Source organism: Notolepis coatsorum (genome assembly GCF_963971535.1).
Source record: "Notolepis coatsorum genome assembly, chromosome: 14".
Classification (NCBI taxonomy): Eukaryota; Metazoa; Chordata; class Actinopteri; order Aulopiformes; family Paralepididae; genus Notolepis; species Notolepis coatsorum.
In genome coordinates, this window is record NC_140178.1 from 12494329 (window position 1) to 12512349 (window position 18021).

Consider the following 18021-nt stretch of genomic DNA (forward strand, 5'->3'; position numbering starts at 1 on the left):
TGGACGTAAGGAATTGTGTGACGAATGTCAATCTAGAGAGCGACGTAAAAGTCGTACAATAACTGTTCTCACGACTGAGGTCGCGTTGCAAAAGGTCAGACCTGTATCTGATTTAGGACCACATATGAAAGTGGCCCAAATAAGAATTGAAAAGATCAGATTCCATGGGATTTGTGTTGTTCACACTGTTGTGTGAAAGGATCTGATCCGATCCGAGCAAAGAAATCAGATTTGGGCCACTGTCGTCTGCAGTGCGAACGTAGCCCAAGTGTCATTATGGCTTTGTTCACATCACGGGGGAAGGTTTGGCGACCTTTGACCCAGCTACATACGGTACGGTTTACTCTCCCATACCGACTTTACCTCCATGTCAATTATAACCGTCACCGATGGCAACGTCCTCTGTAGTGATTGACCCGATCGGCAGTGGTGGAAGAAGTACACAGTACTTTTACTTAAGTAAACGTAGAAAAACCCAGATAAAATAGTACTCTGGTCAAAGTAAAAGTCCTCCATTCAAAATCCTACTTAAGTAAAAGTAGAGGAAGTATTTGCTATTGAATGTACTTAAAGTATGTTAAGTAAAATAATGCATTCTACATGGTTTGTGTATTCCAGTGCTTCAATTCTTGATCCATTGACCTCTAAAGGTTAAAGCGTGTGATCCAGTTATGCTGCTCTGATTAAAGGTCACGTTAAAGTGGTATGTGGTCCAGTTATGCTGCTCTGATTAAAGGTCACGTTAAAGTGGTATGTGGTCCAGTTATGCTGCTCTGATTAAAGGTCACGTTAAAGTGGTATGTGGTCCAGTTATGCTGCTCTGATTAAAGGTCACGTTAAAGTGGTATGTGGTCCAGTTATGCTGCTCTGATGAAAGGTTATGTTAAAGTGGTATGTGGTCCAGTTATGCTGCTCTGATTAAAGGTTATGTTAAAGTGGTATGTGGTCCAGTTATGCTGCTCTGATTAAAGGTTATGTTAAAGTGGTATGTGGTCCAGTTATGCTGCTCTGATTAAAGGTTATGTTAAAGTGGTATGTGGTCCAGTTATGGTGCTCTGATTAAAGGTTATGTTAAAGTGGTATGTGGTCCAGTTATGCTGCTCTGATTAAAGGTTATGTTAAAGTGGTATGTGGTCCAGTTATGCTGCTCTGATTAAAGGTTATGTTAAAGTGGTATGTGGTCCAGTTATGCTGCTCTGATTAAAGGTCATGTTAAAGTGGTATGTGGTCCAGTTATGCTGCTCTGATTAAAGGTCATGTTAAAGTGGTATGTGGTCCAGTTATGCTGCTCTGATTACATTCAACAACTCTGGAGTTCATTCAGTTCAGTTCTTGCCATGTTTCCTATGCAAAATATTGTTCTTCAAAGTAACTAGCAACCGATGGGTTCAGATGAATGTAGTGAGGAGTAAGAAAAGTACAAATATTGTCTTTGAAAATGTAGTGGAGTAAAAGTACAAAGTTCCCTAAAATGAAAATACTCACGTAAAAAGCACCTCAAAATAGCACTTGAGTAAAAAATACTTAGTTACTTTCCACCACTGGTGATTGGCAAGCGAAATAATTTAACATAGGGTCTCAAATCGTCCCAAACCTTCCCCCTTTAACCCTTTCACTGCCACACGACAGAAGGTTAACCCTTTACTATCGACAGTGATGCTCCATCATTACAGAGAATCGCCGTCGGTTGTGTGATAGTAAAGGGCTAACCTTCTGTATTGTCACAGTGAAAGGGTTAACCGGCTGTCGTGTGGCAGTGAAAGGGTTAAGACGAGGGGGCTCCTCAGTCTCGACTCTGTGGCCCAGCGCAGAATCGCCGTTCAGTTCGGCTGAGCAGTGTCACTACACCATCAAAAGCCTCTTTCTCTATTGTTTCAGAGTCTTCTTGTCCTCCACTGTCCTATATAGAGGCTACACCATGTATTCTATTACACTTAAAGATGCTGTAAGTGGAATTGAATTTTTTGTTTAAATAAGTGTTAAGTTATTACATTCCGACAGCCATCATACTGATACAGAGTGTCTGGTCAGAAACATGAGTCTCCTCCTCTCTGCAGTAAACAGAAAATACATGTTCTGGTATCCCTTCCCACTTTATTCAATCAGGAGAGAGAATCCTAGGTATTTTTTTACTTGAAATCTTGCCAAGCCAAATTAGCTTACTGCACTGGCAGATTATTTTACTTGTTTCAAGCACATTATTTCCTTAAAACCAGGTTTTACTTCCTACCTTTGTCTGTTTTTGCAGTGGTGGAGTTATCTCTACTGATTGGATGAAGTGGGAACGGGATACCAGGAAATGTATTTTCTGTTTATTGCAGGGCGGAGGGACTCGGAGACCCACGTTACTGACCAGACACTCTGTATCATCAGTGATGGCCGTCGGAATGTACAGTAGAGCTACTTATTTTTAATAAAAAATATCACTCACAGCACCTTTAACAATGAATGTCCGGGGTGTCGAGGTGTACAAAAAATAAATACATTTGAACCCTTTCACTACCACACTACAGAAGGTTAACCTTTCACTACCACACTAACAGACAGTTAACCGTCTGTAGTGTGGTAGTGAACTATTTGTCATGTGGCAGTGAAAGGGTTAACCTTCTGTATTGTCGCAGTTAAAGGGTTAACCCTTTGGTAGAGTGGTAGTGAAAGGGTTAAAAAAAAAAGTGGTACGAGACATCTCTCCTTGCGTTTCCTGTATGAATGTTGTCGACACGTAGCAGGTGGTCCAACTCGACTCTTACTGCTGCTGCATCGACGCCCCCCCCCCCTCCCCTCCCCCTATCCATCCTCAACGTGCCAATCCCGTTTCCTCTCAAGCCTTTGCCTTTTCAGTTCTGCAAAAAAGACAAACACATTGCTAGTATTTTTGTATGAACGTAAAAAATAAAAGACAAAAAAAGCCAACAAAAAAAAGGACGACAGAGGACGATAAATCTCTCAAATTTGCCAAAGAGATATTATTACAAGAGCCCCTCTGTTGGCTAAAGTGGAAGAGGCCGAAGCGGGGGACGGGGGAGGGTGAGGCGGGTTGGCTCCATGCACCAGTAGTAGTAACGACATCGCTGTGGTTCACATTCTCCCCCTCACCTTCATGGCTGTTGTACTATTCCAAAACTAAATAAACCCAAATACATTTTTGCCTCGAGTCTTTGTGTGACTTCATTATCTGTTTAGATGTACAAGTTTAACATTAGTACACGTTTAATACTACAACTATAGATATATTCTTATATCATGTTTGTTTATGTGTTTGTTTAAAAAATAATAAAAAAATAAAATACAAAAAAAATATATATTCTTATTGTATAATATATATATATATATATATATATATATATATATATATATATATATATGTCCACATCATATCTGTAGATACTATATCTATATCTGTACATATCCTACTCTTACTCCACTCCACTGCCAGTGTCTTTACACCTGTATCACTGTACATATTATACTACAACTCTGTACATACATCCGATTAGCACCATTACTCAGTAGTACTAATGTATATATTTTGTACCCAGTTTAATCACCTGTACATTGTATATTACTATTGCACTTTGCTGTTACATTTGCACTCTGGTTGGATGTTAAACCTATTTGTGTTGTACTGTACTTGTGCTGTATGACGACAATACATTTGAATGTAATCTAATCAATGGGGGGGGGCGGGGACTTTATGCATCAACAATACATTAAAAAGTAAACACATAGCGTACAATGCAGGACATAGACAAATATACGACGTTAATGTTGTGCCCATTTGAAGTTTTATTTTTGCACAAGATCACTGATGCGCACGTTCAGTACAGCACAGGTACACAAACTGGGACGAATGCAAGGAACTGGACAGAGTGAGAAAAATATATAAAACAGTAAAAAATGCATTTGGAACTTTTTTTTTTTTTTGGAGCAAATAAACGATATGCTAAGATGCACGATGGTGTATCATTAAACGCCTCCATTATGGGCTGTTGTGTCCATAGATATATATAGAACACTAGATAGCTTGCCCGCGCTGCCGGCCAATGGAGAGCGACGTCACTGAACCGCCGCCATCTTGTGAGGGTCAGCCTTGAGTGAGAGTGAGTGAGCTGCACAGACAAAAATACTCATAACTCGCTGAAATATTGACGGATTTACAAACGGTTTGGTTTATTACAAGCATTATTACCGTGGCTATGATTCAAGCGGTTTGTAAAAAAAAACATCTTTATTTTTTTTTATAAGTATGTAGTATCATAACTACATCTTTGATGTTTATAGCAAACCAACCCGTTTGTAAATCCGTCAATATTTCAGCGAGTTATGAGTATTTTTGTCTGTGCAGCTCACTCAAGGCTGACCCTCACAAGATGGCGGCGGTTCAGTGACGTAACTCCGCCTTAAGCTATCTAGTGTTCTATAGATATCTATGGTTGTGTCCCTGATGACTGGTCGACGTAAGAGGGATCCACGTTCTCACACCTCAACAGCAGCGGTCCCACTACCGCCGACGTCCGGCTTTAGCACTAGAGGTGCACCGATAAGTTGGCTTTTCAAAGTACCTCGTTTTCCGTACTCAATGATATCTCCTCATACCGTCGAAAACGTTCTCGATACACTTACATTTGTACGTTTTAATCTAACCAAGTGCTTCTGTATTACTCGGTTCTTAATCCCCCACTTGACTCGATGCGAAGAACCAGTATTTTAGCCTAGTATCAATGAACCTCTAGTGTACAATATAATACTTAGAATGAATGATCAAACATTATGAAATTAGCATCCTATGATGTGACGAGCTACCACTCCCCTCAAAAGCTAAATCTGACAATAATATAAAATGACCCATTATTTACATTATGTATCCGGCTAGCTGGTCACTTAGGCATTCCTAAAAAAATACACAAGCGTTCTTAAGCATTTTCCGTCATCTTACTTTATCAGCAGTACAGTGGTAGGTAGCCTACTGCAGTTCAACTTATTAAAAAAAAAAAAAGCAATAATTACTCAAGATCATGAGAAAACAAACAAGAGCGGGGAAATTCATTCCAGTGACATTTTTAAAGAATCAAAAACAAACAAACCAAAAAAGAAATATATACAAATAAAATTGTAACGCATGTTCCCTTAATTTATACCAGTGTATAGAATGATTCGTTCCAGGCTGCCGGGAGCCTTTATAAAAAGTAGTACAAGGCACAGTCCCCCCTCTTTAGAAATCTGGGTATACTGTATCGCAACTATAGTCCATATCATGGCGGTCTGCTATTGAACGACAAGCAGAGCTATAGGGTCACGTTAAGACAGCTCTCCCCCTGTCGTATCCCCACCCCCCTCGAGCGTCTACCGTGAGACGAGGATTAGCAGTGTCCGACATCCATCGCCTTCCAACCCTCGTCCCAAGCGATGACGATGACCGTCTCTCGCGTCACTCAGCGCGTCCTTAAGTGTTATTTATACAATCCCTCAAGATGAAATTTACAGTGTGTACAGTGTTGTCAAAGATAAAAACAAAAACAAAACCCCCGTCGTAGAATAAGCAAGAGGGATAAATACGGAGGACGTCCACCATTTTAAACTGTTAATCTATTAGATCTAAAGGCGTAGCCCGCGCGGCCCGGCCGCCGCCGCTCTGTGTCGTTAGCGGTGACAGCGCGCGGTTTTATAAGTCATATACATGATCCGATCATCTAAACGGCAAATGAATAAGTGCGGCCCGGTTTTTTGCGTTCGAGCGCCCAGGCACGGGGAATAACCCGTAGCACTCGTACAGATGATTCGCGAAACATAATTAAGGATTAAATGCAGAACAGCTGTGAAATAACGCAGCGTAAAACTAAACACTTGGTAGGGTAACATCCTTGAGCATTTTTTTTTTTTCTTTTTCTTTTTTTTTTCTCTCATCACACTATTGGGTCATCAAAACATCATACAACCCCCGAACATAATGGTGATGGCAGCCATTTTGTGTCTTCCTTTTATAGGGGGGGGGGGTACCCCATAGGCAAGACAAGGACGATCGCCCGTGCCGCTAGTAGAAGATGGGTGCAGATCTGTCGTCGCCGAAGGTGGGTCGGAGGTACAACTCCATGGCGTTGTCACTGCAGCAGAGAGACGGGGGGAGAAGGGACAGCGGCGGTTAGCGTGAAACGGAACACATCGTGTAAACGCAGACATCATTCGACGACTACATCATCCCCACCCAGAACGCACACGTCTTACCTCCCCCAAAGTGGAGCCGATAGATCACCATCATCTACATGGAGTGTTAGCAGGCATGCAGTGGGACAGACTCTTAGGTTACGTGTCCGGGACAATGAGAGAAAGTGTGTGAAATAGGCATGCAATGCTAATAAGGTTAGTTTGTCTCCTGTGGGTGATTCCATTTATTATTATTATTATATATTTTTTTACCGGCGCTAATGAAAACAGAAGAGATACCGTCTTTTACAACCCGACGGCTTCCCCGGATTGGCAAGCGTGGCCAAAATAAATCCACCGCCTCTCATCCGCGGAGGCCAGCGGGTAGAAAAGACCAGAGATGCCCCAGCACCCTATAACTGAAGCCAGACAGCCAATGACAGCAGAGAGAACCGGAGAGTGAAGAGGAAGAGAGAGAGAGAGAGAGAGAGAGAGAGAAGAGAGAAGAGAGAGAAGAGAGAAAAGAGAGAGAGAGGGGAGGGAGAGAGAAAGAGAGAGAGAGAGCGAGAGAGAGAGTGAGGAGAAAGAGAGAGGGGGGGAGAGAGAGAGAGGAGAGAGAGAGAGAGAGAGAAAGAGGGAGAGTGATCGGCTTGGCTGAAAGGTGGGGGGGGGGGGGGGGGCGATGGAGGTTGGCGACTTACGGAGGTCCTGTTCGCTCAGAACCGGGACAATTCTGGACCCAAACTGGAAGGTAAAGAGAACCTTTGGGTTTGAATGCGGCTCATCTCTCAGTTAGATCATGCATGATGATGGGTCACACAGTTCTTAATAAAATAAATAAAAAGGCATCGGCAATGACGATTAGTCACGGTGATGAGAACGCTGTGACGGGGGGGGTTACTGGCAGGGGTGTAAAAAGTACCCAGAAATTATACTTGAGTGAAAGTATGGGTACCGTCTCAAAATCGTACTCAAGTAAGAGTCAGAGTATCTGGCTAAAGACACACTTGAGTAAAAGTTTAAAATTAAATGTACTTAAGTACTAAAAAGTCAAAGTAAAAACTTTTTCCTGACTGTCTATTCTTCTGATAGCAGGTGTTTAATCAAAGATCCCCCGCTTTCTAGTCTTGCACCAATCAGCATGGGTATGGGGGCGGGTTCATTTTCCATTGATGGGGATTTGATTGGCTGTTTTTAAATAAAGTGCGGCCGCAGGATTAACAACATTAACGTTAGTTCGGCCAGAGAAACAAATATACCAATTAAAATAGTTGGACCTGCGAGATTTGTACTTTGTTGTACGTCTGCATATTAAATGTAAGGAGTAAAAAAAAGTATGTTTTTTTTCCTCTGAAATGTAATGGAGTAAAAGTACAAGTATACAAACCTAATAATACTCGAGTAAAGTACAAATCCCCCAAAACAGTACTTAAGTATTGTAACAAAGTACAATTACTCAAGTACTTTACACCCCTGGTTACTGGTGTGGACTGAGGTGGAGGTGGAGGGGGGGGGCGGGGGGGGTGGAATGACGGACGATACACGTGTCATGCTCATCATGCGTGTCACTACCATGTACCGTTACACTCTCCACATGTGAGAAAACTAAATGATTACGTGAAGAAGAGCCTTTACAGGAGATACTACTTCTGCAGCTGGCTAACATGGAACACCTGTCAAGACATTTACTGTACTGTACATACTAGCGACATCATCAAGGCCTAAGACCTGAACTATTCTGTCCTCGCAGACACAAATCGTGCGCCCCCCCCCCCCCCCCCCCCCCCCCCCCAACTGTCACCCACACACGCATGACTCAAACACCAGCCAGGATCGACACACGTACTCGTAGCCGACGACGATAAAAGAAAAAAAAAAAGAAAGAAAAGGCAAGCTGCTGACAGGCAGAGGACGGAGGAGGAACTACCGGACACTCGAAACACACAGATACTCGTACGTACACATAGCACCACCATACATACAGTTACACGGCAGGCAAGGCAGACACTGTTCGGGGGAGCTTGGGGTGAGGGTGGTCAGATGTTGAGGGTGGTGGTCAGGTGTTGAGGGTGGTCAGGTGTTGAGGGTGGTCAGGTGTCGAGGGTGGTCAGGTGATAAGGGTGGTCAGGTGTTGAGGGTGGTCAGGTGTCGAGGGTGGTCAGGTGATAAGGGTGGTCAGGTATTAAGGGTGGTCAGGTGTTGAGGGTGGTCAGGTGTCGAGGGTGGTCAGGTATTAACACATTGGTCGACCACGGTTTGCAGTGTAATATGGTTCTGGACGACCAGGGTTTGTCAACAAACCGATGTACTTTCTAACAGCTATATATATACTTTATAGTATTGCTATCTGTCCATTCTCATCGTCACTTGAGTGCATAAACCGTGCCTTCATAATGGCTTAAAGAAAATAAAAATCCATCGGTCGGTTGTCATTTTATAGCGTCGTGAATATAAGCTTTATCGCAGTTTTCGTCTCGTCTTTTTTCTGGGAAGCTAGATATGAGGCTAAAGGCTAGTCACGTTATATCAAACGCCATTTCTGTTGTATATATACACGAATGAAATAAAACAAACTGCTTAGCATCCGGACTATTACAGAGCATCTATGGATGAAATGGGGGCGGCGGGGGACGCCGATTAATATTATTGATTAGCAATACAGTGTGCGTTCAAGTTGCATGTTACAACAATGTCCAATCCGGCTGTAATTTGGGTGAATAGTATCCTACCGTCAGGCCATGTGATCGCCGGCAGCATTTCGTCATTATTCATCAGAATCTGGTAGATCGATATGTCCATTGGCTGATCATAAATCCCATTATTCCAGGCTGAAATCTGCGTTCGGTAACGTGATCAAAGATGGAGGATGTTCGGCTGGGATCGAGGCTTATTATGAAACGCCCCTAGACAATAAAAAAAAAAAAAATCGCATTTGGCCTCAATGATACTGCAGTGGAGCGATGGCGCCCCTAAGAGGATCTGGCCGGTATTGCATGTTTCGGAAATCAAATATGCGGGTAGATCCTGCAAGTCGATCGGGGACGTTAATACCGTTATTAATATGGAATAAAACAATAACAACTTGCCACGAGTTAACTCGTGGCTCTGGTCCTCAACGGGTGGAATCAAAACACGAGGTAACTCGTGGTTGGGCGGCAAAGTGTTAAGGGTGGTCAGGTATTAAAGGTGGTCAGGTGTCGAGGGTGGTCAGGTATTAAGGGTGGTCAGGTGTCGAGGGTGGTCAGGTGATAAGGGTGGTCTGGTGTTGAAGGTGAGGTGATGGGGAATGGAGGTGGCAAGAGGAGAAGGAGTCATTCAGAGATCAATGATGCCGCATGCTTGGTGCACGGAGTGACTGGGAGAGAGATTCACAAAATAATCTGGCAAAAGACGGGAGGGGAGAATTTGGCAAACGATTTCATTCAGGGAGGTAACTGGAAAAAAACAAAGGAAAAAGTTGAACAAAGTTTTGAAGTCATATCATTGACAGAACAGATTTCTCATCAGACCAACTGTTTATTAATATATAGATATATGTTTTATTTAGAATACCTTTGTAAAAAGTCACCATATACATTCAAGGTCAATTTTTCAGAATCACATTTGTGACCTCCGTCTGTACTGTAGCATGCAGGAGACAAACACTTTTCAACCAATCTCAATTTCCTCTCTTTTCCAGATTTCATTTTTTTTTTACAAGGACAATAACGAGTTTTTCAAAGAAAAGACCATGAAAAAAAATATATCACATAGCCACCCAGGGTTTACAATCATAATTAACATAAGATAGCCAAAAAAAGAATAAAAAATAAATACAATTAAAAAAAAGTTGGATTTTTTTTCTTCTTCTTCTTCTTCTTCCAAACTAAACTAAATCCCAGCTGCCAAGAAAGTCGACCACCCCGACTATAAACAATAAATACATGGAATAAAATTTGGTTCAAGCCAAGAACAAAACTGTAGGTCGACAGTGAGCAGGGGCAGGGCGTGTTTCTATATCATTCTAACTCTCTTTTTCAGATCACGGGTCTTGGATACAGAGTCGTTTGGTGACGATTAAAAGAAAAAGATGCAAACACAGACTGATAAATATATATTCTTAGTTTCGGCTTCACATAAACTACCGGATTCCATAGAAAGAAGTGGCGAAGTAAGGCAAATATGACTGACACACACACACACACACACACACACACACACACACACACACACACACACACACACACACACACACACACACACACACACACACACACACACACACACACACACACACACACACACACACACACACACACACACACACACACACACACACACACACACACACACACACACACACACTGGACGGAACATCTACTTCAGCATTGACACCAAGGAAACTATAAAAGGAGGAAGGGGGTCGTCACGTCAGAATGCCAGCGTTCTATGCTCCGCTTGGCGCCAGTTCTATTGAAAAATAGAATTCTAAATGAAAAATATACCAGCTATCTGAGGAAATATACATCAACCGATATATATCAAACGTTAGCTAGTTAACAAGGCAACAAATTGCTGATGATTCTGACAACCGAGGAGGTAATAATAACCTGTTTAAATGACGGGTCATAAACAAGGAGACGGCCAAACTGAACATTTCCACACACACTCTGCACTGATGTGCGCGCGCTACGCTGTGACGAGACGACCCTTCCTTCTTTTATGGTCTCCTCGATTGACACAAGGAAGCGCAGCGCGACCCACAGTACCTCTCAGAACACGGAACAGGAGCATCTGCTGCACGGCCTTCACTGCGGAACATAGCTTGGAGGAGAAGCGCGTACGTATGTGGTTCTTGGTAATAGTCCCTTCTCACATGTGCTTTACAGAGGCCGTTCGGCCCCCCGGTGGCTTTTTTTTTTGTTAGCACGACGGCTTTTTTTAAAAGTCTTTCGGCACTTTGTACACAGTACATGAAAATGTCCTTTGTAAGGTCTGACAAAATGACACCACCGTGTACACATGCATGAAGGAGAAGCAGTAGCGAAAAAGGCAGTCTGTTGAGAGAGAGCGGTCCGTGGACGACGGACACCGTGATCGGAGAGAGAGACAGGGGGGCGCTCCTCAGTGTCCGTATCGCTGCACGCCCGGTGGGTGGGCCCCACTTTGGCTGTCCCTCTCAGTGCTATTATACTCCACCCACCAACCGCTACTGTCCACACCACCACCACCACCACCACCGCCACCACCAGCACCACCACTAGCAGCAGAAGCAGCAGCAGCAGAAGCACCACCACCACCACTGCCACCACCACCGCCACCCGCGATGGACGTAGGGAGGTAGATGGGGACCAGAGGAGGAAGAGAGGATAGAAAGGAGGGATGAAACGGGCCTCTTACACTGGAGAAGGGGGTGTGTGTGGGTGGGGGCAGAGGAGAGGTGTGTGTGTGTGTGTGTGGAGGCAGATGGGAGGTGTGTGTGTGTGTGTGTGGAGGCAGAGGAGAGGTGTGTGTGGAGGCAGAGGAGAGGTGTGTGTGGGGAGAGGAGAGGTGTGTGTGGGGGGGCAGAGGAGAGGTGTGTGTGGAGGCAGAGGAGAGGTGTGTGTGGGGAGAGGAGAGGTGTGTGTGGGGGGGCAGAGGAGAGGTGTGTGTGGGGGGGCAGAGGAGAGGTGTGTGTGGGGGGGCAGAGGAGAGGTGTGTGTGGGGGGGCAGAGGAGAGGTGTGTGTGTGTGTGTGTGTGTGTGGAGGCAGAGGAGAGGTGTGTGGGGGGGCAGAGGAGAGGTGTGTGTGGGGGGGCAGAGGAGAGGTGTGTGGTGGCAGAGGAGAGGAGAGGGGGGGAGGGGGGTGGAGGCAGAGAAGAGGTGGAGAGAGAGAGAGGGGGGAGACAGGAGGGAGGGTAAGAGGGGGCGAGAGGAGAGGAGAGAGTCCCCTGTGCTATCCGGAGCGTGTCTGTGCCTGTCTGTCTGTATGTCTGTTCTCTCACACAGTCGAAATCAATTTGCCATCATCAGGACTGTCACTGTGGAACAAAGAGAGAAGGAGGCTTGCCAGGTCGGACACAACACTGAGAGAGATGAAGACAAGACGGGTGGGTACACGGCTGGGTTTTTCGGTAGGAGCGACAGGAAGTCCCGCCTACTACAGGTAGACAGGAAGTCCCGCCTAGAGCTCCCACTCCGAAAAAAAACCACACCTGCCGCGATCGGGGACGACTTCCAGTTACCTCGTCAAAACACAAAAATAAGTAAAAAGATTCTGTTGTTCCGTCTGTGTGAAACTCAGAATATCTTTAAGCTATTTTTAACACCTTTTCTTGCAAAAATGGGACATGCTAGTGGTTCTAAACTGTGTTTTATCAAGCACTAAACATTAGGTAACCCCCCCTACCCTACACTGATACTTGATCCACATGCAAATGGGTTGGATATAATCAATCAATCAATCAAATCAAGTTCAACATTTGCAACATTAGTCTAAAATCGGATGGAAATATCAGACGCTCCCATTGGCGAGGTAATGGAAGCCATGTCCTCCGCAGGAGGGGTCTAGTGTCAGATTAGTAAAGAGCCAGCGGTCGGTGGCTACGCCCTGGAGGGGCCGCGCCGTCTCAAAATAGTGACCCAGATAAACACAAGAGTCGCGGAAGGACTGGCCGTCTCTGGAGCTCCCAAGGCCCCAGGCTCCACAAGCGACCATGGTCAGGGATGAGAGGTCAGCGTGATGATGTCACTCTCTACTGTCACGACACGGAATCCGCCAAACACCGGCACACACACATACACACTCAAAAACACGGACGCACATGCACACGCACACACACACACACTCCCCCATTGGACAGAGACAGTATAATCCCCTAACCTCAAACAATCCTACAGATAAACTATAGACAGGATTACAGTTGAGATCCACTGGTCATAAACACTCTGGAACTAAACTAAACATACCGACGCTGCCTGTCTGGGGTAGAAAAAACGTAAAAAAACAAAGGATATATATATATAAAAAAAAAAGCAAAGCAAGCAAATAGCAAAGAAGAAAAGACGAGGAGGACAGAGAGAAATAAAAAAACCTATTCCACGTTTCCAAGGCTAAACACAGCACCTCTCTGAAGGGCAGGTACATATAGATATACATAGGCCTTCATTAAAACACATTTACACATTAATCTCCACAGGACTGACCCTGTGGAGCCAACAGATTTCGTACAGACTGGGGCCGCAATCGGTCTCGCGACTACTACAGCGCCTGCCGCAACAGTAAATGTCTTCCTTCCCGTGTAAGCGTGACGGCATGTAAATGGTCAGATGATTATGGTGCTTAGCTGGTTGGGTGATTTATAGGATCTCTCTTTTTAACTGTCCCACTAACACAGTATTATTATTATTATTATTATTATTATTACGAGATATGGTTCAGTCTCCGCTTCTCTTAATATCAAAGACAAAAAGCGACAGCGGGCGCCAGTCACACCGGTCACTACACGCACAGGGAGGGAGGGGGCGGCACGGGCCTTACTCACACCGGTCACTACACACACAGGGAGGGGGGGGGGGGGGAGGAACGGGGCCTTACTCACACCGGTCACTACACACACAGGGAGGGGGGGGAGGAACGGGCCTTACCTCGTGCCGAAGCGACTGTCGTAATCCTCCACGGCAGGCTGGAAGGGATAAAAGAGGAACTGTTTGAATCTCGGTTGGAGCATTTTTTTTGACAAATACCTACCTACTAGGGGTGGGAATACTATCGTGATACTTGCGTCACGATACGATAGTATCGCGATACAAAATATATCGCGATACGCTGAGTATTGCAAATTTTAATTTTTTTTTCAAATTTACTTTATTACCTTTTTTCAACTGCAAAGTAAAACTTTGTCAACATGTTTTATCTAATAAAATAAAGTTCAGTCTGTTCATCTCACTTCAATAATTTTTATTGCAGAACATGGTATCTTCTCAAGCAGACAGATGTAAACACTGTAATCTGTGTTGCATGTACCTGACAAACTGAACTGTTTGTATTACAGTCATATTCCAACTTAACTGAATGCACATGTGTGTGTGTGTGGACTACTAGGTATTGAAATTAACAATGCAACTTCCTTATACAAAAAAAATACTTTTTCTTTCTTCTTATGAATAATTAAATATCGATACTTGGCGTCCCTGTATCGATACAGTATCGCCACGCAAAGTATCGCGATACTACTACGTATCGATTTCCCCCCCCACTCCTAATACCTACCTACCCACTGCTGTCACTGTCTACAATTCCCAATCAGGTCTCTGACATCAAGGCCACCTAATCATCCCTTCCCCTTAATTGGCTGATATCAATCCCCGTCTCTTGAGCCGTTCAGCCATTGTGTCGTGTGATGTGTGCCGGAAGCCAGTGTATGGCAGCCATTGAGCCTGCATAGCCTAAGGTTGGGTGCTACCAGTGGTGGTGAAGGAGGCAATTTCCACCCTAAAGCGATTTGAGTGTCTAGAAAAGCGCTATATAAATGCAATTAATTTATTTAAATTTTTTAAAACTTTTTTTAACATTTTCTATTTTTCTCCCATCCCAATTTCGTGTTGCCAATTCTCCCCTCCCCTGTCTTGAACGTTGCTAGACTATGCCCCCCACTGGTCGGTTGTAGGGAGGATAGAAGCCTTGCATCACGTGTCCCCTCCGGAACACAAGGAGGCAGCCTGTCGCATCTTTTCACCAGACAGCGCGGACTCTCAGTGGCGAGGAGTAACGCGTGGGAGGCTCACGCTACCCCCGCTACTTCCTGTCTCTGCTGTGCAGGCGTCACCCAACCGACCTGTAGGAGTCGCTGTCCACAACATCCAATCCCCACCCATCGACTTTCCACGCGCTGACTCTGCCAAATGAGCCAGTACGACGACCGGCCCAAGTCAAAGGCAATGCTGAGACTGGGATTCGATACCGGAGTCTCTTGCATTGGTGACGAGCGCAATCTCCGCTACGCCACCCAGCCGCCTAATGCAATTAATTATTATTATTATTACAACTGCCCCACACTGTAATCATAGTAATCATAATAATCTTAACTACCCACCTCATAGTAGTCTACCCATACTCTGTATGATAGCATGTACAATAATGCTGTATATCCCGTATATATATCTATCCACATCTGTCTGTACACACCTGCATACAATGATTTTTACATATCTGTAGATACTATATCTACAGTATATCTGTACATAATCCTTACCTACTCTTACTAGTTACGCTGCTGGCCAGTATAATTTACTACCATATTGTCTTTATACCTGTATCACTGTACATATTCATAATAATGTATGTAATAAACTTATTTTAATTGTACTGTACTTGTGCTGTATAATGACAATACATTTGAATCTAATCTAATAAAAAATGCAGTACTTGAAACTGCCATACTAGTATATGTCCACTAGAGGGCACCTGTATCTCAGGAATAATCTCATGGCTCTACCGCCGCAGTATTACTCATTTCCCCGACGCTGTGTTAACCCTTGTGTGGTGTTCTCCTTTAACCCTTGTGTGGTGTTCTCCTTTAACCCTTGTGTGGTGTTCTCCTTTTTACCCCTGTGTGGTGTTCTCCTTTAACCCTTGTGTGGTGTTCTCCTTTAACCCTTGTGTGGTGTTCTCCTTTAACCCTTGTGTGGTGTTCTCCTTTAACCCCTGTGTGGTGTTCTCCTTTAACCCTTGTGTGGTGTTCTCCTTTAACCCCTGTGTGGTGTTCTCCTTTAACCCTTGTGTGGTGTTCTCCTTTAACCCTTGTGTGGTGTTCTCCTTTAACCCCTGTGTGGTGTTCTCCTTTAACCCCTGTGTGGTGTTCTCCTTTAACCCCTGTGTGGTGTTCTCCTTTAACCCCTGTGTGGTGTTCTCCTTTAACCCTTGTGTGGTGTTCTCATTTAACCCTTGTGTGGTGTTCTCCTTTAACCCCTGTGTGGTGTTCTCCTCTAACCCCTGTGTGGTGTTCTCCTTTAACCCCTGTGTGGTGTTCTCCTTTAACCCTTGTGTGGTGTTCTCCTTTAACCCCTTGTGTGGTGTTCTCCTTTAACCCCTGTGTGGTGTTCTCCTTTAACCCCTGTGTGGTGTTCTCCTTTAACCCCTGTGTGGTGTTCTCCTTTAACCCTTGTGTGGTGTTCTCCTTTAACCCCTGTGTGGTGTTCTCCTTTAACCCTTGTGTGGTGTTCTCCTTTAACCCTTGTGTGGTGTTCTCCTTTAACCCCTGTGTGGTGTTCTCCTTTAACCCTTGTGTGGTGTTCTCCTTTAACCCTTGTGTGGTGTTCTATGTTAACCCTTGTGTGGTGTTCTCCTTTAACCCCTGTGTGGTGTTCTCCTTTCTCCTTAAACCCTTGTGTGGTGTTCTCCTTTAACCCCTGTGTGGTGTTCTCCTTTAACCCTTGTGTGGTGTTCTCCTTTAACCCTTGTGTGGTGTTCTCCTTTAACCCTTGTGTGGTGTTCTATGTTAACCCTTGTGTGGTGTTCTCCTTTAACCCCTGTGTGGTGTTCTCCTTTAACCCTTGTGTGGTGTTCTCCTTTAACCCCTGTGTGGTGTTCTCCTTTAACCCTTGTGTGGTGTTCTCCTTTAACCCTTGTGTGGTGTTCTCCTTGTACACAAGGGTTAAAGGAGAACACCACACAAAGGTTAAATGAGAGTGCCCTCTAGTGGACATATACTAGTATGGCAGTTACAAGTACAGCATTTTCTGATTAGATGAGATTAGATTAAAATGTATCGTCATCCTCCAGCACAGGCACGATGCTCTGGTTGAGTGCCCCCACCTGCGTGGCGAAGCCTGCCATGCTGTAGGGCCGCGGGCGGGTCTGCGCCAGGCTCTGGGCCAGCAGGCGCGCAGTGAGACCGTAGTCCGGCATCGGCAGAGCCATGTCACTCTCCAGCAGGTTGCCGGTGCTGCTGCTCTTACCGTGGTGCAGACTGGAGGGAGAGAGGGGGGAGAGAGGGGAGAGAGAGGGGGGAGAGGGGGGGGGGGGGGGGGGGGGGGGAGGAGGAGGAGGATGGGGACACAGAGAGGAGGATGAGGAGGAGGAGAGAGAGAGAGGAGGACACAGGGAGGAGGAGGAGGAGGAGACAGAGAGGAGGAGGAGGAGGAGAGAGGACACAGGGAGGAGGAGGAGGAGGAGGAGGAGGAGAGAGGACACATGGAGGAGGAGGAGGAGGAGAGAGGACACATGGAGGAGGATGAGGAGGAGAGGAGGACACATGGAGGAGGAGGAGGAGGAGAGAGGACACATGGAGGAGGAGGAGGAGGAGAAGGACACAGGGAGGAGGAGGAGGAGGATGAGGAGGAGGAGGAGGAGGACACAAGGAGGAGGAGGACATGGGAGAAGGTCAGGTTAGTGACAGGTGCAGACTGTAGGTGGCCTCAGCCACTTGCTAGCAGGGCCTCGGATTCACAGAGCAAACGCACCCTGGATCGATGCACTGTGACAATGTGTATAACTAATGCGCGGTGGGGGCGGCTACGTGGCGTAGTGGGCAAGGCGCTCGCCACGAAATCTGGAGACGCTGGGCTTGCCTGTTCGAGCCCAGTGTTCCACATTGCTTTCAGTTTAGCTGGTCGTCCGTACTAATACACATTGGCCGTATTAGGGGGTGGGAAACTGATGGGTGGGGATCGGGCGTTGTGGACAGCGACTCCTACAGGTCGGTTGGTGCGCCTGCGCAGTAGAATCAGGAAGTGTCGGGGGCAGCGTGAGCCTCCCACGCGTTACTCCTCGCCACTGAGAGATCGAGCTGCGCAGGTGAAAAGATGCGACTGCTGTTACCTCAAGTACCGGAGGGGACTCGTGCTATGTATGACTTAGTCCACATTGCAGCCGGCTTGTGGGAGGCAAGAAACAGCGTTCGTGACAGGGGAGGGTTGAATT

General features: G+C 45.5%; 1 protein-coding gene across 2 annotated transcripts in view; it reads right to left on the bottom strand.

Annotated features, from left to right (window-relative positions):
- Positions 1–3861: 3861 nt before the first annotated feature.
- Positions 3862–18021, bottom strand: part of LOC311240072 (BAR/IMD domain-containing adapter protein 2-like) — a 33749-nt gene continuing 19589 nt past the window's right edge. Inside the window, exons 6-9 of one of the 2 annotated variants that reach the window (XM_084328595.1) lie at positions 16915–17068; positions 13746–13783; positions 6843–6885; positions 3862–6101 (exon numbers count right to left, since the gene is read on the bottom strand). In XM_084328595.1, the coding sequence (XP_084184721.1) occupies positions 6858–6885; positions 13746–13783; positions 16915–17068 (220 nt within the window). In that variant the 3' untranslated portion in view covers positions 3862–6101; positions 6843–6857. The remainder of the gene's footprint in view (positions 6102–6842; positions 6886–13745; positions 13784–16914; positions 17069–18021) is intronic. The other variant, XM_084328594.1, reaches the window with a different exon arrangement.